Source organism: Chinchilla lanigera, unplaced genomic scaffold (assembly GCF_000276665.1).
Source record: "Chinchilla lanigera isolate Chin_1 unplaced genomic scaffold, ChiLan1.0 scaffold00004, whole genome shotgun sequence".
In the NCBI taxonomy this organism is placed as follows: Eukaryota; Metazoa; Chordata; class Mammalia; order Rodentia; family Chinchillidae; genus Chinchilla; species Chinchilla lanigera.
Window position 1 is genome coordinate 8,649,241 of NW_004955405.1, and position 26,657 is coordinate 8,675,897.

The following is a 26,657-nucleotide window of genomic DNA, read 5'->3' on the forward strand; positions in this document are numbered from 1 at the left end:
AAGTGATTAACACCATGTAGAAAACAGTCTAAGTGGATGACGTAATTTTAAGACTGAGCTTTTTTCTAGTGTTCAGATATTCACAAGAAATTACTTACTTTGGAAAGCTATGTTATCTTTTGTCTTAATATTATTGGGGAAATACTGATTTGGTTCCATTATTCTGAAACTTGCAATTTGAATGTACTGTACCTTTCAAAACTTAGATAAAATAGAAGTTAGCCAGCCATGGTAGTGCACACCTGTAATCCCTGAATCCCAGCCCTGAGGGATACTGAGGTAGGAGGATCACAAGTTTGATTCTTACCTGGGCAAGGGCTGGGGTTATAGCTCAGTGTGAAGGCCCGATGTTTAATCCCCACTACCACCAAAAGAAAAAAGATACCTTTAGTATTTTTAAGGAACAAACGTGACTTTTGACTTTTATCTTCCTCCTTTTTCTGTTCTGTCTGACATGATCATGTGTGAAATGATTCTTCTTGATACTTATGTCCTGTTTGCTGTGTTTTATTATTAAGCATCTTTATTGTTGTGTTCATTATTTACTTTTTTCTTTAAAATGTGTTATAAACTAATATTATATCTTTATTGCTAACTTCAAATGATTTGATACAGATCCTGTCTACCTAAATTGAGTCACTGAGACCAAAAAAAACAGTAGAGGTTTTAAAAGTGACACAAGAAGTTTCTTTTTATGTGTACTTATCATTAAATTTTCATACTCAAGGCTTTGCTAATTTGAATAGACTATATGAGTGGCAAATATCTCCTTTCTATTCCAGCAGAAAAATTGACTGCCTTTATGCCCAGTAACTTAATCCTTAACCATTGCTCAAGGGTTTCTAGCCCTTGAGATCAAGTTTTTGTAGATAAGTTAGTACTAAAATTTCTCACAAAGACACTACAATATAGTTTTCCTGAAGAAAACAGCGTATCTATTTTCTAAATCCATTAAATTAAGTAGAGAATGAGACATGTTTTCTAAATATATTGAAAATAGGTATATTATGAAAATGCTGTTTCAGATAAAGGCATTTATGTATCATCTGAAAAAAACCTGTATGTATGTTCATATATAAGTTTTTTTAACTACCTCAAGACCTGATTTTTAAGCTGCTGGATGCAATTGAAACTTTGTTGTCAGACAAGTGCAGAATATCTGCATGGTAAAAGTTATAATTGCTGAGCCAGAGAAGTTGTATCAGTAATTGTATGAAGTATTTAAATTAAATAGGACAAAAGTATCACCATGTTCAGTACAAATCACATAAAATTTATCCACAATTTTAGTGATTCTGCAAATGAGAAACTTAGCTCTTTATAGGTATTTCATTTTCCTAGTTTGGTTACCCAAAAATTTTATTCAGGTATCTGCCTGTTCTCCTGACTCAAATTGAGGTTATATCCGATAAAAATCATCACAAGTTAAAAATATTGTAAGTCAAAAGTGCACCTAATATACTAATCTACTGGACATCAGAGTTTAGTGTCACAGTAGACTGTGGCTTATCATTTGCCATTGTCACGTGGGTAACTGGGAGTTGTGGCTTGCTGCTTATGTGCCCAGCATCACAAGACAATATCATACCACATGTCACTAGTCTAGAAAAACATCAAAGTGTATGTTTTAATTAAATGATTATGATTTCTCCTGAATGCATATTGTTACTATTGTAAGATCAGAAAGTCATAAACCCAACCATCATATTGCATAATCATAGTATTACATTTTAGCTTGGAAAATACTTTCTCATATATTAGTGTTGTCTAAAATTTTTGTTAACAAAATCAATACCTGGAAAAGAAATATACTATTGGAAAGCATTTTCTGTAGTAAGTTAGAAGTATTATAAGCTTTCCCACTATTTTGATACTCCCTATCCAGATACATGGCAGTAGCATAAAAGGGCATTGAAAACAAGTAATAAGAACCAGAACTGTAGTTTAAAATTTCCTGCAGGTGATCTACAATCTTAATAAGCCTGCATATGTACACTTGCAAATTGCTTGCAGTTTGAATGGAAACAAATCCATAATGTAAAATAAAGCACTGAAAGACCAGGAACTATTCATAACTGAAAATACAGTATCAAAAATTATTCATAACATAAATACATTATCAAAAACTCCAATTGAGGGTTTAATTTTTTTCTTAATACAGTTATGCTACAGACACAAAAGGGGAGGAAAAGTCAAATTCCAAAGGAAATTTTTAAATGATGGTGAGCAGTAAAGACTACAGTTTTGCATAAGCTATGTTATAAAAGTAGAGGCAGCAAACATGCCATTGAAAAAGGAAAAATTAGTTCTTCTAAAATTATTAACATGTACTATGACTTCTTCACCTGACCCATATTTTATGTATATATAAGATATGTATATATTTATACATATGGTTTCTGCAAATTGTTTTCTCTAATTTCTTATTAACATCTTGCTATTGAAAACCTTGTTTCTCTTTTTTATAGATTCTGAAATGTCTCTTAAGATGTCTTCATAATAATTGTCACATTTATTTGCTTATATGGATTTAATGACAACCTAACTATGGTTGAAGGGAGGCTATGTGTGTGATTAGGAAATGTAACTCCTGGGCCTATTTTTGAGGTATTATAGTTAATTTAAATTTTAAGCTTAGTACTTACAGTCAGTTGTTTAAAATAGTTGTCCGAAGTATTTTTTATCACCTAATTTAAAGATCTTTACTGTCTAATGTTAGCTGTTATACTTTCTAGAATTTCACATTTCTAACTAGCATAGTAATTTGCCTATTGAGCCCAGGCCAGTTACTTGGTTTTGGTTATTTTTTGTCCTACTTAGGGGTAGAAATGAATAAGAAGTGATACTGATTGGAAACCTAAAAAGCACTTTGGCCTGAAGTATGTGTTTATGTTTTGGTATTACTTTATTATGGGTGATACGGAACATTTTCTAGATATTACATATTTAGAAAAACTGCACATGAATGAGGAACTATTTCCAGAGCTTAAGTCTCAGAATCTTTTGTGTCTAACCTTAAGGTGAAAAACAATTCAAAGTATTTAATTGTATCTTTGCAATCACTGTTTTTTTCTTGGTGTTATCAATTTTTCCAGTGCAATATTTTAAATGTGTTTTGTGTTCTTTTTTTTTTTTTTCCTGTTTATAAAAACTTAAGAGATATATCTTCAAGTTACTTTTTTTTTAAAGCTCAGCTTTAGAAATTGTTAGGTTTTCATTATTACTTACTTTACTATTATTTACTTTTTAAAAAAAAATTTACTTAATTTTTGCTTTGTTTCCCAACAGAGCTTTCTGCTGGAATGGGTTGCTTTCATGAAGTTCTGCTATAAGTGCATTTTAAAAATAATTTCACTAAGATCAGTTATTGTAGTATTTCTTGCTAATTCTGCCTACTAAATTTAAACAGACTAGTTCAGCTTTTAATCATAATTCTTTTAAACTGTTACTAAAAAATGCTATTAATGGATAGCTTGCCAGATTTTAAAATTTTATCTCAGAAAAATTAACTGGTTATTGTAGTTATTCTGTCATGGTTTTAGTGGCCTAACACTTAAAGTTGGTATTATATTATTACAGGACTAATACTTTTTTAGCATTATCAGCTGCTAGGTTGCTTCTTCAAGTAGCATAGCACACTTCCCACTGTAATACTACATGCGTGAAACTGAGGGCTGTAGAGGAGCAATGTAATGTTTTAATTCCTCATTCTGTAGCATGTTTTCTTTCCAATTGCTTTATGAAGATGATATTTATGAATTATGAAGACGATTAATCGTAGACGTTGTTGGATATTGTTTTCAGGATTTCCCTTACTGTGAAAATTTGAGGTGACAAAGTTGTCTTTTTCTTTTTTTTAACTCATCTTCACAAAACGTAACAAATTTCCAAATTCCCATGTATCAAGTACATGGGACTTGATCATGCACAAATTCTTAGGTTCCTGAAATGACATTGAGCTCTTTGGCCTTCTAAGAACTGAGTTAGCCATAGGGTGGTTATTAAATAGACTTTGACCAAATATCAGTGCATCTCTAACTTAGGTCATTTAAACAGTCCATTCAGTGAGGAAATAAAGAGTATCATGTATAAATTGACATTTATAAAAATTAGCAATCCTGTTTTAACTATAGGTAAAATCTAGTCAGTATTGAATTGCTTATAGTTTACTGATAATACAGTTAAATACTATTTGAAAAAGTATTGGCTAGAAATCTCCAATCTTTTTAATATTCACATGTGTCTTGTTAACACAATTTGTACATTGTAAGTAACTTGTGTGTAATATTACAGTCTGGAACCTAAATCAAAATAGTTGCCCATTGTAAATAGTGAAGTTTTTTTTTCTGTAAGCCAGTATATAATTTTGTAAAATAAGGAATGTGTACATTTTCACATTCATATTTGTAAGATATACATTAAAATACAAGTTAAATGCATTTAAGTTAATTTACTAGGCAAAACTTCATGCTTACACTTAAACTTCGAATAGTCATGGCCTTTATTTCAGTAATGCTATGTAAGCAGAGACTGGAATTTATTTATTTTTTCCTTAATAAGAGGTGCTTACACAACTGCTATCAGTCGTTTTAGGGGGAAAAAAGAGAAATCAGTTTTAACCTTAAAGACCAATTTATTTCTGAGATTAAAGCATGGAGTAAGAGTAGATATATCTGTAGAAGTTTTATTTATAGCAGTATTCATTCTAACAAAAGTTGATCTGTAGTTATTAACCTTAGGTGAATATGGGGTAGAATTACCTACTAGATTAAGATAAAATCCCTAGGTGACACTGAATTGAGAACAGTGTGATGGCCTTCTTAAGAGTAATAAAGCTCTTACGATATTTTTGTTTTAAGTTTTTTATTCTTGCTACTTTACATTATTCTCATACATATAATTTTGTCACTTATCTCTGGAACTTCTGCAAAAGGAAATTTTTACTGTGTGGAAACTACCTTACTTTTAGAACCCAGAGAGAACTTTTGAATTCTTTGTTTTAATTAACTTTTAGGATAAATGGATTTTTTTTTTGAATCTCCAGTATTCTCAATACTAATACACCTTGATTTGCTCTCTTTCTCTCCCTCGTCTTTCTTCTTTTTGAAGTTTCTCTGTATCATTGAGGTGTATAGCTTAGAAACTAAAGGGGTAATCTTTGTGAGAAATGTATATGCATGTTTTGTGTAGAGAAGGCTTTTAAAACAACTGACTATAAATACCTGTGAGTAGTCTAGTTACATACACTAAACACGAAGTTCAGAATACAACTTCTGTACTTTCTTGACAAACCAACAAATAGATCCTGATAATCAGAAACTGAAAAGGCTACCTGCACATTTGTGTGTGTGGTGGGGGAGGGGGAGGTGGAGATTGAACCCAAGGCCTTTACACTGAGCTACAGCCCAGCTGCTTTTTTTTTTTTTTAATGGTAGATCATGTCTTAGAGGATTTTTAAGTCCTCCTGACTCAGTTCTCCCAGAGTGCTGGGATTATAGGTGTGCACCAACACGCCTGGCTTTGTGTGTAGTTTAGTTTTTAATACCGATCATTCCCGTAGTACCTGTATTTAAATCAGTTTCCTTTCAGTATTATAGAGCTAAACTTGCTTAAATTCTAAAAAGCCATGTCACTGTTACATTGTTTCTGATTTTTCATTTTGATAGCCCTTCTTTGCAAATACAGATAGTCAGAGGCAATTTTCTTCAGTCTTTAAAATGCTCAAATGTTTTTTAGCCAGTTTGGATAAGGATTTTTCATCAAGACTTAGATTTGCTTATTTTCAGTGTCTCAGCTTTATACAACTCATTTAGCTGTAGGTGGGATTTTTAATGCAATATATAGCAATATCACATCTTTATACGATGAGTAATATACATATAACATGTACATCGTACCATAGAAACTATATTTTGAATTTTTTGTTTTGACAGTTTCATTCTTAAATCCTTCTTACCAATAAGGTTAATAATCTTTTAACATTGTCTATAGGAAACATAGGAAAAAATAAACATGTTAATTGTAAGAAACTTATTTTTAAGTAATTGATCAACATAACTTCAATTGAGTTGTTGGAATTCTCAGCATACTTTTCTGGACCTAGAATCTAGTCTGTACCAATGTTTTAAACATAGAACTGAAAACTCAGGGGAAAAAGGTTCCTCAACTTGAGATCTTCTCTCCAGATCTCCATTCTTTGGAGTTTCCATGAGTGACCTGAAGAACTTGGAACCATTGAGATTCAAATGTAGGTAGGTAAGTGTTCACACCAGCGCATGCGTTGATTGCCTTATATCTCTTGTATATGCATCTGTATTGCACCCCCTCAGTGCCTTTCTTTCTCTTCTTCCCCATAGATCATCTAGGGCCTCTGTCGTCTGTATTTTGGTCAGTATGTGTTTGTGATGTGTGTCAGGAGCAGATTTTTAAAAGTCTTCAGACATTTATGACGTGGTGTTGTCTAAAGACTGTCTTTCACACTTTGTGTTTGCACTACTGGGCCTGGGGTACATTTTTGTGAGTTGCTGTTGTCTGTTGAACTATGAGAAACATTCTCCTGGAGTTACTGGTCTTTGTTGAGCAATGCCAAAGTCTTAGTCTCGCAGTTGTTTCATGTATTCTCTCCAGTGTGTTTAAAGAATGTAAATGATTTCTGGTTCTAAGAATTTCTTCCTGTTAGTCTTTCATTTAAAAGTCATATCCCTTTTTAAAAAAAAAATCACTCCTAATTTCATGATAGTATGTCAGTTATTATCCTTTAAAAAACATTCACAAAAGTGTGATCAGACTAGTCATTTGCTTCTGTTAGTAAGAATTAATGCCAACTTATTCCACACAAATAGGATCCCTTAATTAAAAAAAAAAAAAAATAGAAGCTACTTAATTGTAACATACTAAATTATATCTGAAGTTGGGAAGCTGACTAAATCTGGAACATTCTCCTTGGCTCAAGTAGAGCTCCTGTTCATATAAGCGAGATACAGTTCAGGTGCTTTATTAAGGTAATTTCTCTAAAAATACCTATGCACCAAAGTTGAATTCGACCATGGTTTTCATTTTTTTCCCTCTTATAATATATGCCAACCACATCTTTGAACCTAAAGAATGTCTTTTCCATGTTCTCTTCCCCTCCTTACCATCTCTCAGAAAGAATTAGATAATCCTTTGCACAGTAGTTCTTAAACTTTGGTCTCTGTAGCCCCTGTTAGACATTTAAAATTACTACTAAAGGTCTGGAGAAATTTTGTTTTTCTAAATGAGATGAAAAAGTTTTAAAAGTAGCACATCTTTTAAATTAACGAACCTCTTACGTTAACATAAGTAATAAAAACATTTATGAAAAATGTTTTTTAAAATTGCTGTGAATAACATTCTATTTTATGGTGAAGAACACAGTAGCTAGCATAGTTTAGTGTCAGCCTGATTCAGGCTAACTTGCCAGCAATTTTGCCATCCTTTCTACACTATCTGGAGAATTTTGACTTCCTGATCTTCTGAATGTGTTTCAGGGGTCTCACTTCTAGGATGCCTCTTATACCACAAAAAGAAAAATTTATATCAGCATGTTTGAGTGAAGTTTTCCAGGGAGAATTTTTTGTGTGCAATGTAGTAACAAATTTATTGTTTCCATTGCCATCCTAGAAGTAGATATAAGAGTGAGCTCCCAATTAGTCCAAAACAAGCTTATCCAGTTGGAAAACTAAATATTTTTCCCTTGTGTGTGGTATGTGTGTTGTATGTGAGTATATAATTAATTTGGCTCCTGAGTAGTTTTAAAATGTATTTTCATGAAGTAACATGATTTTCATGAGTTATGGCAATTTACACCATTTGCCAGTGCTACTTTTCCTCCTTATCTGCTATACTTTCAAATGTTACTGGTGCAATTTGTATGCCGGAGACTGTTAAGCACTGCAACATTTCTGAAAAATATGCCCTTTTCTCTGGAACCAAATTTTTTAACATTTTAGAAGCAGCCCAAGGTAGTGGTAGAGATGCCAAGTTAGGCAATCATAAGGAGCATCTTACAAGTGGCAGTCTCCTGTTAGCTACTTCGTAAAATGTATTCCCCTGATGTCCCTAGACTGTTGGATTTTTATGAAGTTTGTACCAACAGTACTGAGGGGGTGTGTGATGCTTACATATGTGCAGACAGAGAGCAGAGTTTGACTCACACTCAATGCATGCGCTAGTGCTCACGCTTACGTACCTGACATTTCTAATGATTCAGCAGCTCTGCAGTTATTGATGGGTTAGTCAAAAATGAATACATAATAATACTGCTAAAGAACAAGGATATGCAGAGGAGATCCACTAATAAGGAATTCTATTTACTGGTAAGTAATCATAATGATCCTAGTTTGGAAAGCTCCTTGGTGCGTGGTCATTTTAAGTACTATAATCATAATGCAAGTATTCTGCCCATAAGATGTACAGGTATAACACTGTCTCCTGTAACATAAATATTTTGGTTGTCAATATTGTGAATTTTTGTTGATTGCTGTGTTGTATATTCAAGAAAAAAATTGCATCACGGTATTAAAACAAATTTCTTAGATATGTGTTCTTTTTAACTCCAATTAGAATCAACTTCTAAATTCTGTTACAAAATTTCAAATTGCTTTATTAGACTATTTGAACTCTAAATGTAATTTTCCCTTTTTCTCAGGTTTTTCTTGGATTTTTGTTTTGTTAATAGGCCCCTTTCTAGTATACACAGCCCCAAACAACCAAATCAGATAATTATCTGTAATTACCCACTTACCAATTTGCAGGGACAGTAAGCTTCTGCTGGCTGTATCTCTTCATACCTTACTCTAAAGCCAGGAATAATTAACAGCAAAGACCACCAGAGTACTGCAGCCCTCCTTTCTGTTCTTTCCTGATACTCACATACCTGCCTCCTTACCTACAGATTAAGAACTGTAAGAGTAATAAAGAGATTAGAAAGCAAACCCGGTAAAGGGATTTGTACTATGGAAGAAATGTGTTTTGTAAGAAGTAGAGTTCTATCTTTAGATTCCAAATAGGTAACTGTAAAAAAAAAATTCGGAGGGAGGAAACTAGTAATTTGAAAATAGTGTATAATATTAAAAGAGAAAAAGAATTAAAATTAAAAGAACGTTACTGTATCTTTGGATGGACCAGTATTGACAGTAGTAGTGTTTTATGTGAACATACATAAAAATGTTCACGTCTTTCTTCTTAGCTTATTAGAGGCTAGACTTCTGGTTTTCATTTTGGTTAAGTTGCACTCAACCTTACTACAAGTAATTGTCCATGAAGTGCCATTGTGGAAATCCAAGGCATATTTAATACCTTGAAACAAATTAGTTGCTCAGAAAATGGAAGGCAGTGATGACAAAGTTGTGTTAACCTCATTGTGTTTACCTCAAGCCATCCTTTTTTACTGAGATGATCTGTTACCTATAACCAGATAAAACTTTGAAAAAAAATTTAGGTAACTTATTTTTTCCTTGTTAAACTACATTTCCTTCCTGGCAGTCATCAAAGAACACTCTGCTATAAATACTCTGAATTAACCATTTTATGTTTTGTATACTGTTCATTTTTTATTATGAAGACACTAAATTTAAAAGACGTTAGGATTTTTGTTTTCTTTCTTAGTCTTGCTGTTTTTCTTACTCTTTTCTTATATTCTATGACTTCCTATAAGAAAATATTACTTTGTCTAACCTTTTCATTTAAATACTAATGACACTATTTAATTATTTATATATTCTAAGTCATTAAAGGTGTAAGTCCCCATTAAAAATAATTAATGATAAATATATTCTGTGTTTTCATTTCTAAATTTTGGTCATAAGAAAGATTCAGATTTCTCCTGAACTAGTATGTTCTGAATGTCCGAGTTAGTCATGAGTGGATTCCATTTTCTTCTACTGTAATGAAGCAGCATTGAATTTGTACTAGAGAGGATGACAAGTGTTTACTTCTTACAGTGCTATTTGATTTGTGAAAGCTTTTTTCCCCTCTCTTTTTCTTTTCTTGCAGATTCTCTTCAATCTCAGCTTATCAACATGGGTGTCATCCCTACCCTAGTGACATTACTAGGCATCCACTGCCACAATGCAGCTCTCACAGAAATGTGTCTGGTTGCATTTGGTAATTTAGCAGAACTTGGTAAGTTCTGGTCCTGAACCACAAATGGTATTAACTTATAAATTAATTTACAAATACACTTGAAATTTGTTTATATATTGCCATGGAATCTGCTTAGCTTATATTACTTGATTATTTAAGGCATTTGAGATCCTTGCTTCAATATTTTAAAAAAGTACTTCCAATTAGATCCTACGATTGTATTTATAATTAGAATGGCCTTGCTTCTTTAAGTACTAAGATTTAAAATTTAAGAGGTTTGAGTGTGTACCTCTGTGGTATGGCTCTTGCCAAGACTCCTTGAGGTGTTGGGTTTGATCTCTAACACTCACCAGAATTTTTTAAAAAATTTACAATGTACATTATTTAATAGAGTTGAATATTTTAACTTGACTTTAGTATTTTTACCTGAAGAATTGTCTTGAAATTGAGTTGTTTTTTCTGGGGAAAAGACATTGTAATGTATTGCATTCTGCATGAATTACTTGTTTATAAGGTGAAGAGGTTCTTTCCCTGCTTTTCACAAAATACTGAAAAACAACAGTGAGTTTTTCATGTATTTAAAACCTCCCTAGAGGGGCTGGGGATTTAGCTCAGCGGCAAAGTGCCTGCCTGGCAAGTGCAAGGTCGTGAGTTCAGTTCCCGGTACTGGAGAAAAACCAAAAAAAAATAAAAAATAAAACCTCCCTAGAAAAAAAAAATTGACAAATCCTTGAAAATTAGAACATGGAAATCAGACCATTGATCAGAAATCAGACCAGTGCTGGAAGCACATCCTTGTCATAACAGAGAACTGATTGGCTTGGCACTCTCATTTCTTTCTGTGTTTTATTTTTTATTCATTTTTCTCTCCCTGTTTCACCTCCCTTTACTCTCTCCCTTTACCATGACTCAACAGAAAGTTACAACTTCTGGGTTGGATTTATCCCTCAGTCATGTCCATAATAAATTGTTTAATGTTTTGTTGTTGATTTTTTTTGCCATGACTAAATATAGTAATTGAACAGTCCTGTTAATTGTCTCCATTTTATAAATAAAACCATCAAGTCTCTAATGTTACTTTTTCTAAATTCATGTCCTTGCATAATACATCCTACAAATTATACAGTATTACTTTTATTTTGACTTCAAGCTTAAGGAAATATGATTATTTACCAGAGATGTTTTTAAAAGTCATTTTTATTCAGTGGATTTTGTTGTGTTATTTGCAAATTTTTTTTTCTTCTCTGCTTTTCATCTTTCATCTCTCCTCTGCTTTTCATATTAATCCTGATTTACACAGTTATCCCCATCACCCAAATGAAACCAAGAAGGAATAAACATTCCTTTAGTGTTTCACAAAGATTTTACCCTTGAAAGGAAATGTGGGAGTATGTGTCTGGGATAGCTTGTAGAAATAAAACAGAAATTAGTTATCATCACATACTGAGAGCACCAGCTTTTTTTTTTAATAGAAACATAAAAATGATTAACTGAAATCCCTCTGAATTTGCCTTCAATCCAGCAAACTTAAAGACTGAATAGTTTCTTAGAACTGCACTGTACAAGATTCAAGGAATTCCAATTAAAATAGCATTAGCATACCTCACAGATGTAGAGAAAACATTTTTTCTTTTTTTTTTTTTTGGTGCTGTGAATCGAACTCAGGACCTTTCACTTGCCAGCCAGGTGCTTGTGCCACTGAGCTATATCCCCAAGAAAACATTCCTAAAATGCATGTGGAACCAGAAGAGAGACAGAATAGCAAAAGCAATCATGGGCAATAAAGACACGTCAGGTGGCATTATAATCCCTGAGCTATAATTATATTACAAAGCTACTGTCATAAAATCAACATGGTATTGGTTAAACAACAGACCTGAGAAGATCAGTGGAACAAACTGGAAGAAGCAGCCACAACCACAAACTCAGCAATCTGATCTTTGACAAAGGGGCCAAGCAAGCACACTGGAAGAAAGATAGCCTCTTTAATAAATGGTGCTGGAAAAACTGGCTTGCCACAGGCCAAAGACTGAAAATAGACCCATGTCTATCTCCATGCACCAAACTCAAGTCAAAATGGTTCACAGATCTCAATATTAAAACAGACATACTAGATCTACTGGAAGAGAAAGTAGGTAAAAACCTTGAAGATATAGGGCTAGGCAGAGAATTCTTGGACAAAAACCAAACTACATGGGAAATACTTCAAAAGAATGAACAACTGGGATCTCATCTTAGTGAAAAGTTTCTGCACATCTAAAGAAATCAGCAAAATGCAAAGAAAACCCACAAATTGGGAAAAATTTTAGCCAACTGTCCCTTGGACAAAGGACTTCTATCTAGAATATATAAAAAATTAGAAAATATCAGCCCCCCCCCCCAGTTCAAAGACCCAATCCAAAAATGGGCAGCTGAGATGAATACACACTTTTGAAAGAGATACAAATGGCAAATAAGTACCTGAGAAAATGTTCAGCATCATTAGTCATTCAAGAAATGCAAATTAAAACAACACTGAGATGAATTGGTATCATTAAGAAATCAATCAATAACAAATGCTGGTGAGGCTGTGGAGAAAAAGGGACCCTTCTCTACTGCTGGTGGGAGTGTAGACTGGTGAAACCAGTGTGGAAATCAGTTTGGAGATTCCTCAGTAAAGAGATCCCATTCAATTCAGCTGTTCCACACATGGGTATTTTCCCAGAAGAACTGAAAACATCATATCACAGCAATATATGTGCACCTATGTTTATAGCAGCGCTATTTGTAATAGCTAAATCATGGAAGCTACCCTAATGCCCATCAACTGAGGAATGGATAAAAAAGTTGTAGTTTTATATAATGCAATATTACTCAGCTATAAAGAAAGATAAACTTAAGGCTTTTATAGGTAAATGGATCAACTAGAGACTATAGTCATAAGTGAAATAAATCAGACCTGCATGTGTAAACACCATGTTTTCTCACTACTGTAAGAATCTGAAAGAGTGAATAAAATCTAGGAGGTACAATAGATACTGTGAAATGAAAGCAGTTTGCTCAAATGGAAGGAACAACTGGGATGAGGGAAAAGAAAAGAAAGAAGAGGAAAAATATGTATATATGTATACACAGGATAGCTAACATAGTTGTATTATTGCTCTGCTGAAAGGAACAGTTAATGTTTAATTGTTTGACCAATATTACATGTCTATATTTGTTCACCTGAGTAACGAATTTGAAGATATCAATATGTAATACAACAACCATTGTTAATTTCCTATCACCTTGTCTGAAATTCTGTATTGCTTCTTTTCTTTTTGTGTTATTTTGTAAATGTATGTGTGTTTGTTAACTAATATGTTTCATTCTTTTATCTTTAGAAAAACTGCACTGTACAATACAGTAGTGACAAATCACAGGTGGCTATTGAGCATTGAAGTATAGGTAATCTGAATCAAGATACCACACAAGTAAAATATATATGATAGATTTTAAAGACTTAGTATGAAAAAAGTAATGTATACTGGCTTGTCAGTGTTTTTATATTGATTGCATATTGAAATGATAACTTAAACCTACTGGGCCAAATAAAATAGTGAAATTAACTTTGCCTGTTTCTCTTTACTTTTACTGTACATATAAGAAAATTTAAAATTATGTATGTGGCTTCAACTTTTAGAAATGGATTACTTTTCTGTTGGACACTGGTGCTCTAAGAAATTCTACAACAAAGTTATCCTTTACTTTTTTGGTTTTTTGTTTGTTTTGTTTTGTTTTCTGGTTTTTGGTACTGGGAACTGAACTCATGACCATGCATTTGCCAGGCAGGCACTGTGCTGCTGAGCTATATCCTTGGCCCTCTCCACTTCTGAAGTTTCAGGAAAATACATAGAAGCAGCAAAGGCTGATGAGGTTATCTCACCTAACCTTAAGTAAAAGTTGGTAAAGTTGGTACCAAATAAGGAAATGATAATCTTTGGATAGACTATGCTATATTAAAATTTATTTTTGCTGAGAATCATTTCACTCCTTTTATGATTATGTGTCTGAATCTTATAAATATCTTCTCACATTCAGGGAAGTTTGAGAACTCTTGTTTAACCTCTTGGAAAGGGATTTACATTGTGGGTTCAGTGTACTCCAGTACATTGTTTTCCTTCATTCCTCCAGTGAGAACCAAGGCAAAAGGTTTAATAATTATTATACATCCTTTGGGGAAGTAAATGTACAAAGAGCTGTAGTAGTGGAAGAGAGTAGTCCTTGAGAGAGTCTGCACTTTTCAATAAAAGAGGGTCATTGATCTGTGTTAAATCTTACCTTTATAGTAGGCTTATGAAGTAAATAAGGCCTGATCTACATTTAATCCAGCCTGGTGATTTATTTAGTAATATGAATCCACTTTTATATAGTAGAGAAGCTTTTTTCTGTGATGGAAATTTATGAAAGACAATTATGTAATTTATCTAAATTTCATAGACAAATTGCACATTTGAATCCTCACATCATTCAGTATGCAAATATTGATACAGCTCTTGCTGTGTTTGACATTACAATGCAAATTTAAAACATTAACATTTCTCCAAAAGTGCATCACAGAAACTTAAATTGTAAATTGCTCATCCTAGGGCATTATGTTTCCAAAGTTTTTGTACTGTGGCCTGCAATTACATAACCACAAAAATGCACCTGAAACTAAACAGTCTATATTGCTACTATATTCAGTGTACTCTGATAGTTTATATTCTGTTTTTTAGCATAATGGTCATAATTATAACTGATTGTATGATTCAGTGAATCTTCTTCTGATGTTTGAAACCTTTAGCCTTGTTAAGATTCCTGTAAGGTGAAATAATTTGAAAATCAGTTTTTTTAAAAATAGAAAACAAAGAAAATTGGATGTATCATCCTCTTAAAAGGAAACTTGAATTCTTACACAAAGTATCTTTAATAATTTAAATATTACCATTTCTCATTTTAGTAACTAAGTATTTTTACTGTGTGCATAATATACATAGCTTTTCAGCTGTGGATTTTACTAAACCATTTGACTTATTCAAACTTCAGATAATTAGGCACTTAAGTTTTTGGATATGTTAGAAATTCTCAATTATGTTTAGTTTGCCGAATATTTAGAATTGTTTTGATGAGAGAATACATACACACTTACAGGCTAATGGTTTAAAGCCTGTGCTTTCTCAGCTGTGTTTTTATTGAGCCTGTAGGTTTCCGAAGTTACTGTAAACATGGTTTGGAAGAGTAAAAGAAGTGTTTCTGTATTGAATCCAGTCATCTTAATCTTCGGGGCAGAAAGTGAAAGTTTTTTAGAAAGAAAAAAATCTAGAAATAAAGTAGAAATATTTGTCTAATTGCTCTGTCAGAGGTTCATCTCTGTTTACCAACCATTTTTAGACGTTCTTCAACATAGCTAAAGTTTTTAGCCATCCACCTTATGTAAATTATATTCCAGTTTTATATATCTTTTGTTTTCCTGGATAGTACATGGCACATTTTGCTTATTAAATGAATGATATTATGAGATCAGTACAATACAATATTAGAAGCAGCTGGGAAATGGAAGTTTTAACTGTACAAGTGAATAAGCAAAAACAATTTGGGGACAGAAAACAGCATGCAGACCTTGGGGGTGTAGCTCTGTGGTAGAGTGTGTGGCTAGCATGCTCAAGGTCCTAGGTTCCATTCCCAGCACTGCAGAACATAAACAGCATACAGTACCAGGTGTTGGTGTAGCACTGGCCTGTCAGAGGGGATGAGAAGTAAGTGGACAGCTTTGCCTACTTTTCTATTCTCCATGGTAAACTAGGATTATGCCTACTCACATTTAAACTAGTTTTTGCCCTCTTCTGTAATTGCTTCTCCTTTTCCACTAAACTGCTACAAATTTCTGCTCCTTGGGATCTTAACACTTTGCTTTCTTACCGTGTTGATCCTGATTCTCACCCTTGGCAATCTCATTTGCTTCACCAGTACCAAACAGCATCTCTGTGTTGATATTTGCTTCGTAGGTTTCAAATGAAAACAACTTTAATGTGATAGTTCATGAAATTTAACAAAGCAGAGCCCTGTTTTTCTGCCTCCACTTCAAAAATGTATTGCACTTGTTAATTTTTTTCTTTATTTAAACTATTGTTATTGATCAAAACCATGCAAATTTTTGTTAACATTTATAAGATTTTTTTTTTCTGGAACAAAGTAACACTAGCAGTTAGGAAAGCACATAAGTGAGAAAGTAGAGGCCGTGTAAGTAGTTGATCAAAACCATACAAATTTTTGTTAACATTTATAAGATTTTTTTATCTGGCACAAAGTAACACTAGCAGTTAGGAAAGCACATAAGTGAGAAAGTAGAGGCAGTATAAGTAGACAATATTATCAAGAAACGTAATTAAAGTCAAAATGGGTCAAAGATCTAAATATTAAAAAAACAAACTAAATTTATTGGAAGAGAAAGTAGGTAAAAATCTTGACGACATTGGGGTAGGCAGAGAGTTTAGGAACAAAAACCAAACTGCATGGGAAATACTTCAAAGAATCAACAACTGAGATCTCATCCTATTGAAAAGTTTTTGCGCATCTAAAGAAATCACCAGCAAAGTAAAAAGAAAACCCACGAATTGGGAAAAAATATTAACCAACTGCTCCTCAGACAAAGGGCTTCTGTCTAGGATATACAAAGAATTAAAAGAAATCAGGCCTCCCTAATTCAAAGACCCAATCCAAAAGTGGGCATCTGAGATGAATACAAACTTGTCTAATGAAGAGATACTAATGACGAATAAATACATGAAAAACTGTTCAACGTTGTTAGTCATTCGAGAAAGGCAAATTAAAACAACACTGAGATTCCGTCTCATCCCGGAAAGAATGGCTATCACCAAGAAATCAACCAATAACAAATGCTGGAGAGTCTGTGGGGAGAAAGGAACCCTACTGCACTGCTGCCGGGAGTGTAGATTGGGGAAACGACTGTGGAAATCAGTTTGGAGATTCCTCACAAAACTAGGATTGGAAGTCCCATTTAAGCCAGCTATTCCCCTTCTGGATATTTTCCCAGAAGAATTAAAGACATCATACCACAGCGATATGTGCACCCATGTTTATAGCACACAATTTGCTGCTGGGAGTGTAGATTGGGGAAACCATTGTGGAAATCAGTTTGGAGATTCCTCACAAAACTATGATTGGAAGTCCCATTTAAGCCTGCTATTCCCCTTCTGGGTATTTTCCCAGAAGAATTAAAGACATCATGCCACAGTGATATGTGCACCCATGTTTATAGCACACAATTTGTTATAGCTAAATCTTGGAAACAACCCAGATTCCCATCCACTGAGGAATGGATAAAGAAGATGCAGTAGTTTTATACAATGGGGTATTACTCAGCTATTAAAAAAGATAAGCTCAAGGCTTTTGTAGGTAAATGGATGCACCTAGAGACCATACTCTAAATCGCACCCAGATGTGTAAACATCCTATTGTCTCCTTTGTGTAGGAACCTGAAAGACTAGGTAAAACTCAAAACGTGCAATAGATAATAGGAAAGGGAAAGAAATTGCTCAAAGAAAGGAACGACTGGGATGAGGGAAAGAAGAAAAAAGGAAGGCAAAACATAAATATATATGAATAGCTGTGATGACTGTATTGCTGTTGTCTGATGGTATATTGGAATGAACAGTTAATGCTCACAGTTTTTTATGTTCTGATCGACTGTGCATGCTTGTGTGTGGTGGTCTGAGCAACTGATTGAAGGTAACTATGCAATGGAATTACAATGGTGAACTACCATCTTACCTAGTGAAATGGTATTATCTCTAATGTTTCACTGAAGAATTATTTTCTTATTCTCTTTAATGGTTGAGCAGTCTTTGATTCTTCCATCTGATAATCTGAGCAATGTAGTTGAGGGTAGCGGTATGCAGTGTAACAACCAGTGTTGATTTGTATTAATTTGTCTTGAGACCCTGTATCACTGAATGTTCTTGCTTTGATTTGTTTATGTTCGTTATGCTGGTACGCTGCCCCTGTTCTATTTTTTTGTTTGTTTCTCATGTACTACTTTCTTTAAAATGAAAAAAAAAGTGAAGTTGAATAATAGTTGAAGACAGATATGAGATAAGGAAGAAAGTTGGGTTTTTTTGTTTGTTTGTTTTTTTTGCTATGTTAAGACTCAAATTCATGGCCTCACACATGCTAAACCAAGCACTGTACTGTAGAACTGCACTTTCAGAACTCATTAATTTTATTTATGTGAGATATTAGCATATATAAATGCTGCTTTTCTAGAGTAAAGAAGAATGTTTGGAGCTGCTGAAGGGGCAAGAGGGAATGGGAATTCCAGCCTCTGTGAAGAATTGCCCTTTAAATAATGGTTGTAGGGTTGGTATGTAGTAGAGTGCTTGCCTTACATGCACAAACTCCTGGATTTGATCCCAGCACCAGGAAGCAGCCACAAAAAATAATAGTCCTGTGAAGAACGGTGCAGAAACATAACAATGCTAAAGATAAAATGGTGATAGCCTGTTGCCATTTAAATGCAATCCGTATAAATAACTTTTTTCTTAGACTAAAAACCTTGAAACTGAGTTTATGACTTAGTAACTTTATTGTTGCTATGGTTACCTCTAGTTTTTTATGCTAGTGAACAGTTTCTGTAACCTCAAATATAATTGGTGCAGAACATTTTCTCTACAGCCTAAAACATTTTTCTTTTTCAGGGGCATTAAAAATCAGTTTGATTGTTCCAGTATTTGAAGAGCATTTGTATTTCTCAGTGATACAGAATGACAAGTACTACATTGCAAGTAGTAGATAGCAAATTTCTGGGTTTAATTTTGTTTACTTATTCCACATTTTTTCCCTCTTTTGCAGAGTCAAGTAAAGAGCAGTTTGCCAGTACAAACATTGCTGAAGAGCTGGTCAAACTCTTCAAGAAACAGATAGAGCATGACAAGAGAGAAATGATTTTTGAAGTTCTTGCTCCATTGGCAGAAAATGGTAAGAAAATAAGTGCATCTCTTTGATTCTGGATCATGTAGATTTTTTTCAGGTTTTTCCCTACTATTGTTTAATAGTTCTTTATCTCAGAACTTTTTTGTGTTATTAATGATGTGCTAAACATTATTTTGCTATCTCTTAACTTCAGCTACATTATCTCCTCCATTGCTGTTATCCCCATTGGTGAAAGCTATTTTGCAAGTTCCTTTGATTTTAAAGTCTTAGCAGAGATACTTTGGTAGCTAACCCAGTTTTGTTGCAGTCTAGAAAAGGTAAATGAGAGACTGAACTTCACTTCAGTACTCCCGTAAGAAAGGGGAATAAAAGTTGGAGTCCCAGGCCTGCAAACAGTGAGCATATTGATAACCGTTCCTTTGTTTGGACAAAAACATTTTAAGGGGTGTCTCATAGGAAAAAGCAAATCAGAGAGAACAAACCATCCCTTATAAATAATGTTTACATAGAATGTCTAGCACATAAAGCGGACTACCCACGTGAGGAGAGAGGACAAAGTGAGAACCAGCACAAAGAACAAGCAACAGCAGCAGATCTTCAGATAGGCAGTTGTTAAACAGCAATTCAAATAGGTATGTTTATTATGTTCAAAGAGTTAAAAGCAGGCTTAAAAAATTTAGAAAGAAACTAAAAACTGTAAAATGTTACATAATGTATTTGGAAAACAAACAAATGGAAATTCCTGAACTGAAAAATCCAGAATTAAATGGTTAATAGGTGGGTTTAACCACAGATATAGTTGAATCTGTATGTCCTTTGAACTGAAAAATAAATTTGAAGGAAGTCAAGAATGACACATAAAAGAGAAAAAGTATACAGAGAAGAAAATCAGAAGGTGCAAGCATGGTGGCGCATGCCTGGAAACCCAGCACTGTCAGGGCAAGAGAGTCATTGTCTCAAGTCTGGCCTAAGCAACTTAGAGACTTAGACTTTGTGTCAAAAAAAAAAATTCTTTTTAAGGAACTGGGCATGTAGCTCAATGTGAAGGCCTTAAATTTAGGGAGGAGGTACTGGTTACAAGGGATAAAGTTGAAAGGTTCTCTTTATAGTTTTTAGAGTTACAGAATGTGATAGTTATCTTCTAGCACAGACCCTTCGTTCTTCTGATACAGACTTGCACAAAACATTACCTGGGGGCCCAAGCTTTTGGCTGGATCCTTTGGATCTCCAGTGTGGAGGCAGACCCAGTCTTGTGAGTACTGATGGATACACAGAAGAGGAATAGAAACAGGAAGTGTTAAATATTTGACGAAATCTTGGCAAAGCATTTACCAAAAAGTATGAGTGATGTCAAAGATTCAAGAACCCTAATAAAGATAAAACTGTAACTCAGTATCACAGACTGAGCACTGTTCAGCTTGTACTCCGCAAGCTGGGCAGATGCCAGTCTTTCTTGCTGGTGAGAAACCTCTGCCAGGCATCATGGCATGGAACACTTTTCTCACAAAACCTTGACCCAGTTTAATTATAGCCCCACCATTATACCTCATTTAACGTTAATTTCCTCCCAGAGAGTCTTCCTCCAAATATGATACTCAGATTAGTTGTCTGCCCTCTAATACCTCACAGTGGGGATTAAATGTCAACATGAGTTTTGGTGGTAGTATTCAAAACATAACAATGAACAAAAAGAGTTCTACATCTAGTGGCATCATACTGACAGTGCAGAAAACCAATAAAATCTTAAAGTTAACCAGAAGAAAAATACCTTCAAAATTACCTTCAAAAGAGGAGTAATTTGGCTGACAACTAACTTCTCAACAGCAGCAATAAAAGCTAAATGACAGTGTAAAACATAATTTTTAACCTTGCTTGAATCAAACTCAGGACCTCATACTTGCCAGGCAGACACTGTGCCACTGAGCTAAATCCCTGGCCCCTAGAATTCTAAATGTAGTGAAAATACCCTTCAAAATCAAATGGAAGAGAAAAGTTCTCCAGTTAAAAACCTCACTAGAGAAAATCATAAAGGCTGTTTGTCAGGAAAGAAAGTGATAGAGATAAAGGAGAGAAAACAGCCAAGAAGAAACAAAAACTAGTAATTTCTTGTGAGAATATAAAATATACCACAAACTAAGCATATTAATCAGGAGAAAATAAAGTTTAAGAGTACTAAGACTTTTGCATTATCTGGAGGAATTATTAGACTCATTATTTAATGACATCAACTTTTAAGGTGACCATAATTTTAAAAATAATATGTCACTATCAAACTAATAGGATTTATGAAAGTTTTAAAAAAATATTGATTCAGTACAAACCCAGAGTAGAAAAGAAAGCAAGAAACATGGAATAAGAATATAGTAGATTTAAAACGCAGTATTTCAGTAATGGTACTACAAGTGTGTAACTTAAATGTCTTCATTGAAAGATGAGTTGTCAACAAATGGAATTATGTCAAATTTAAAAGCTTCTGCACAATACAAGAAACCACCGAGTGAAAAGATAACGTACAGAATGGGGAAAAAAATTTGCCAGATATACCTTACACATAGGACTTGATGTCTAGAATATGTAAAAAAACTCAAAAAAAAAAAAAACCAACACCCAAATAAAAGACCCATTCAAAACATGGGCAAGTTAAATGAAGAAGCACTTCACAGAAGTAATACAAGTGGTCATAAACCTATGAAGAAATGTTCAACATTGCTGACCATTAGAGAAATGCAAATTAAAACAATGCTAAGATTCTATCTTACCCCAGAAAGAATGGCCCTCATGAAGAAATCAAGTAATAACAAGTGCTGGAAAAGGTACAGGGAAAAGGAACCCTTCTCCATTGTTGGTGGGAGTGTTAAGAGATTCCTCTGAACATTGAAGCTAGAAATTTTATTTGACCCCGCTATTCCTCTTCTAGATATCTACCTCAGAGTGTTAAAGACATCATATTACAGTGATTCATGGATACCCATGTTTGTAGTACCACAATTCATAATAGTGGCCTGATGTCCATCAAAGATGAATGGATAGAGAAAATGTGGCATTTACACACAATGGAGTACTACTCTGCCATAAGGAAAGATAAACTTGAGTCATTTGTAGAAAAATGGGTGCGCCTTGAGACCATAATATTAAGTGAAGTAAATCAGACACATATGGCCTAAATAGCACATGGTTTCTCTTAGAAACTCAAAGTATAAGTAGCAAAGTAAAAGATAGATCATAGGAAGTAGGGAGGAAGATCTTTCTCAAAGGAATAGGGGATAAAGAGATGGGGGGAGGGGGTAGACAAGGAACCTAGATGTGTTATGTACATGTACCAGCTCCACACAAGGGATGCATTCTTTACTACAGACATGTACTAACGACATTAAATCAGTTTTCTTAGTATTGTTACTCAAAAATTTTCATCTTATATAAAGTCTTGAAAGACATACTGAAATACCCCATTATACTTGTGGATGTGTCTGTTTCTCCTCACAATTCTGAATGCATTTGATTCATACATTTTGGGTAATGTCTAGTTATTTAACCTTCCAAGTGAACTGGACCTTTTATCTCTATAATACTTTTTTCCCATTCCCTTCCCTTTCCCTCCTCTCCCTCCCCGTCCCATTTATCTCTTGTTTCCCTTCTAATAGACATATTTTAGAATCATTTGTAAGTGTTTATATTTTAGCACATAAGTTTTGGTGGACATTTCAAATTCAGACTGTATCACCAAAATAATGTTAAAAAGAATGTGGTAACAAAGCTGGCTTTACTGGTTAACAGTAACAAAACTTTATTCTGATAAAACTATATTAAGTAAAAGACACTTTAGTTCCACTTCAAGTATGGACAAGAAGTTCATATGTCCCAGAAACATAGATATATTAGACTGTTTAAATATCATTGCAAAATAGTATGAAAAGTACATTCTTCTTAAATAAGCAATACTAGGAATATGAGAAAAATGTAATTGGAGACATTCCTACATACACGTACTTCATACTACATATATAAAAAATTTAATTCTAGGTAAGTTCACCTATATGTGAAAAATTAAAATCAGAAACTATCAGATAAAAATACATGAACTTAAGGTATAGAAAGTTTTCTCAGATCATACAAAGCTATAATTATGAAGGAAAGATTAATAACTTTGGTTACCTTAGGAGTAAAAGCTTCTATTTTCAAAAGATACATTAAAAGTAAAAAGCCAGCAGGTGAGAAACTCGACACATACAACTGGGAACGACTTCTGTGCAATATAGTGAAACTTGTTCAAATAGTTAAGAAAAGTAGAGACAACCTAGTGGGAAAATAAGTAAAAAAAAAAAAAAAAAAATTGTTGCATACTTGAGAAAAGATAAAATTCAAGTAGCTAATAATGCCATGAAAATCTGCTCTATTTCATAACATGCAGTGTAAAATTTAAAAAGCTATAAAACACTACTGTATACCTATTGGAGAATCTTATAGTGCTAGGTATTAATGAGAGTATGGAAACTGTCCTTAAGTCTGGTAGTAATGTAAATTCATGCAGCTCTGAAAAGAACATCTGAAGCAGGGACAGGCTTCGCTGTATTCCATCAACTCCATTCTGTGCCCAGAAACCTATTCGCATGCTTGCCAGGCACCACTGCAGGTACTTTCAAGGCAGGATGATTTATGATAACAAAAAATGTGAACAAACTCATAATTGTTAAAAGTAAAATGATCAGTAAACCGTGGTGTATTCATAAAGGGGGAAAAATGGAGTCCTGGAAAGGAATGAAGACAGCTGTAAACAGTGTGCGTGGATCTTTTGATATTTTTGAGACAGGGTCTTGCTATATAGTTCAGGCTGGCCTCGAATTTACTGTGTAGCCCTGGCTGGCCTCAGACTCACAGCTGGCCTCCTGTTTCAGCCTCCAAAATGCAAGGATTACTTCAGCCACCTTGCCCAGTTCTAGTGTGTTATGGGTCTTACAGACATAGTATCTAAGGGAAAAAGCCAATGTTAAAAAATGTATATTGTTGATGTCACATATGTGAAATTCAAAAAGAGTATAGACTAATTTTTTAGGAATGATTATTTTGGTGAAACAATAAATGTATCAAAGTCATTACCGTAGCAACACAGGTATTGATTGAGAAGAACGCAGGGAGGGGTTTGTCATCTCGAATGCACAGAGGGGCTTTCTGGATTATTAGCAATTAATTTCTTGATCTAGTGATGATGTATGGTAATTTGCTTCCTAATAATTGATTATGCTTACTATTCATATTTTGTATACTTCTCTGCATTTTTGGGTATTCTTCACCATTAAAAAGCTATTTAATATATAAATGTGTAATGTATATGTACATTCATACATACTTATGCAAACGTAGTGATAAATATGGATGTCCTTGAACAAAATAGTGTTGATAAATGTGCTAAGCTTTCTGCTTTGCCAGAATGCCTTGCTCATGTTAATTAAAACAGTTTCGGTCTCTTAAATATATTTTGAATTGCAGTGAAACTGTAAGAAGAGAGATCTATGGTCTTTAATCATAACACATTCTACATTTTATAAATAATGTGGATCTTACTCTTTGGAGAAAATTTGTTTTTCATCTCATTTGGTGATTCTGTAAAGTGAAAATTTTATTGTGATCTTCAGTCAGTTTTATGCCAGAGAATTACCTGTACCATCCTTGCAGACTTTGAAAATAAGTGGTTTTATTTTTATATTTGCATTCTCTACATCTTTACCTCTCTTTTATAATTTGTTGTGAATAGATTGACATCTTTGAAAACTTATTTCTAGACTTCGTGTACTATCTGTGGTTTTCTTGGTATATAAAGGAGAATAAATCTGACATACAGTCTAAGTAACACACATTGGGGTTTGTATAAGTCAGGAGTTTTAGTATTTTGAAGGTGTTTGGTTTGGTTTGGAGACAGGATCTCACTGCAATCCAGGCTGTCCTCAAACTCACTGTGTAGCCCAGACTGACCTTGAACTCATGATCTCCCTGTCTCAGTCTCCCAGGTGCTGGGTTTACAGGCAAAAAGCACCACCATGCCTAGCTAATAATGGCCTTCAATTTCTATCATGCTTTTAGTTCTTGTTTCTGTAACCAAGGAAATGCCCTACTTTTAGAATAATAATACAGTATACCTTTACAAAAAAAGTATTTTAGGTAATATTCTGTATATTTTGAGATAATATTCAAAAGAAAATTAGTAGTCCTGGAGATAGTAAAAACCTAAATTTTTAATATATTAAAATTGCCTAAAAGAGAAAATTTTAAGTATATATTTTTTAAAGTCTTTTTTTTTTCCTTCTCAAATGCTGAGCTAAAAGTACTGTTGTTGTATGTATATGCACAATTTAATGTGTATACAGTTTTGGGAACCCAGTTACCAAAGTAAAATCCAGCTAAAATATTTAAATTTAAAAACTCCCGTATTGCAGTTGTATTTCTAAGCTTAGTCTGTTGACATTTCTCTGTGGGTATATCTAATAGCGTTTAGATAGGCCAGTTTAGATTAAAAACTAAGAATAAGTTGTATCCGCCCTTATAAGAAACAGGTATGGATGCAAATGTAAAATCTCAGTGGAATAATTACTATAATGAGAGGATATTGAAGGCATTAAAATAGACATCACCAGACGTAGTGGTGCACATCTGTAATTCCAGCACTCTTGAGAGGCTGAGGCAGGAGAACTGCAGGTTTAAGCCCAGCCCGGGCAATTACTGAGATCCTGTTGCCAAAAAAAATTTTTAATAAAAGTTTTGAGATGTAGGTCAGGGCAGAGGCCTTGGATTCAACTTCTAGTCGCCACCCGCCCCCCCAGAATTACTTTATGTGGGACTGGAGTTTGCTATAAAAGGTCATTTTTTAAAAATATAATTGTGATATAAATTTTTCCATATTTTAAGTTAACTGTCAGGAGTTCCAAACTTTTTTTCTTTCAACTGATATGAACATTTTAAAACATTTGGAAAAGAATTTAGTACAATGAACCACTTTGTTTTTTGGGTAGGTTATTTTTTGTTGTTTGTTTTTGTTTTTTGTCTTTTTGAGGCAGAGGTTTCACTGTGCAGTTCAGGCTGGCCTTGAATTTTCTTTGTAGCCCAGGCTGTCCTGGAACTCAAAGCAGTCCTCCTGCCTCAGCCTCCCACATGATGGAATTACAGGTGTGCACCACCACACTTGGCTATGAACCACTTTGTACCCAAGATCCAAGAAAGTTTTAAATTAAGGAAAACCTAAGCCCTTTTCAAAAACATGACTTCTAAAGTTCAGAAGTGTTATGGTTTGTGTCTGGCTGTCCCCCCAAAGCCTCATGTGGTCATGGGGCAGGCTTTTAGAGTTTGATTGATTATGGGTGTGAGAGCCACACCCGCCCTGGGGTGGATAGTTTGCATATGTAAGGGAGAGCAAGAGGCTGCTTGAGGCCATTCCTCCCCAATTCCTGGCTTTTGTGTTGTTGCTTTGCTGTGTTATGCCACCATGTAGCTCTGTGCCATGTGCCAGTCTGCCTTATAATATGCCAAGTATGGACTGAAACCTCCACAAACTGTAAGTGAAATAAACCTTTCCTTCCTTAATTTTGGGCATCAGGTATTTTGTCCCAGCAACAAGA

At 34.1% G+C, this 26,657-nt stretch overlaps 1 protein-coding gene across 2 annotated transcripts in view; it reads left to right on the plus strand.

Moving 5' to 3' along the window:
• Rap1gds1 (RAP1, GTP-GDP dissociation stimulator 1) overlaps positions 1-26,657 on the plus strand; it is a gene marked incomplete in the record, with an annotated part of 153,488 nt that overhangs the window by 94,124 nt on the left and 32,707 nt on the right. For both annotated transcript variants that reach the window (XM_013517446.1, XM_013517447.1), the window contains 2 exon segments: positions 10,015-10,143; positions 18,973-19,098. In XM_013517446.1, the coding sequence (XP_013372900.1) occupies positions 10,015-10,143; positions 18,973-19,098 (255 nt within the window).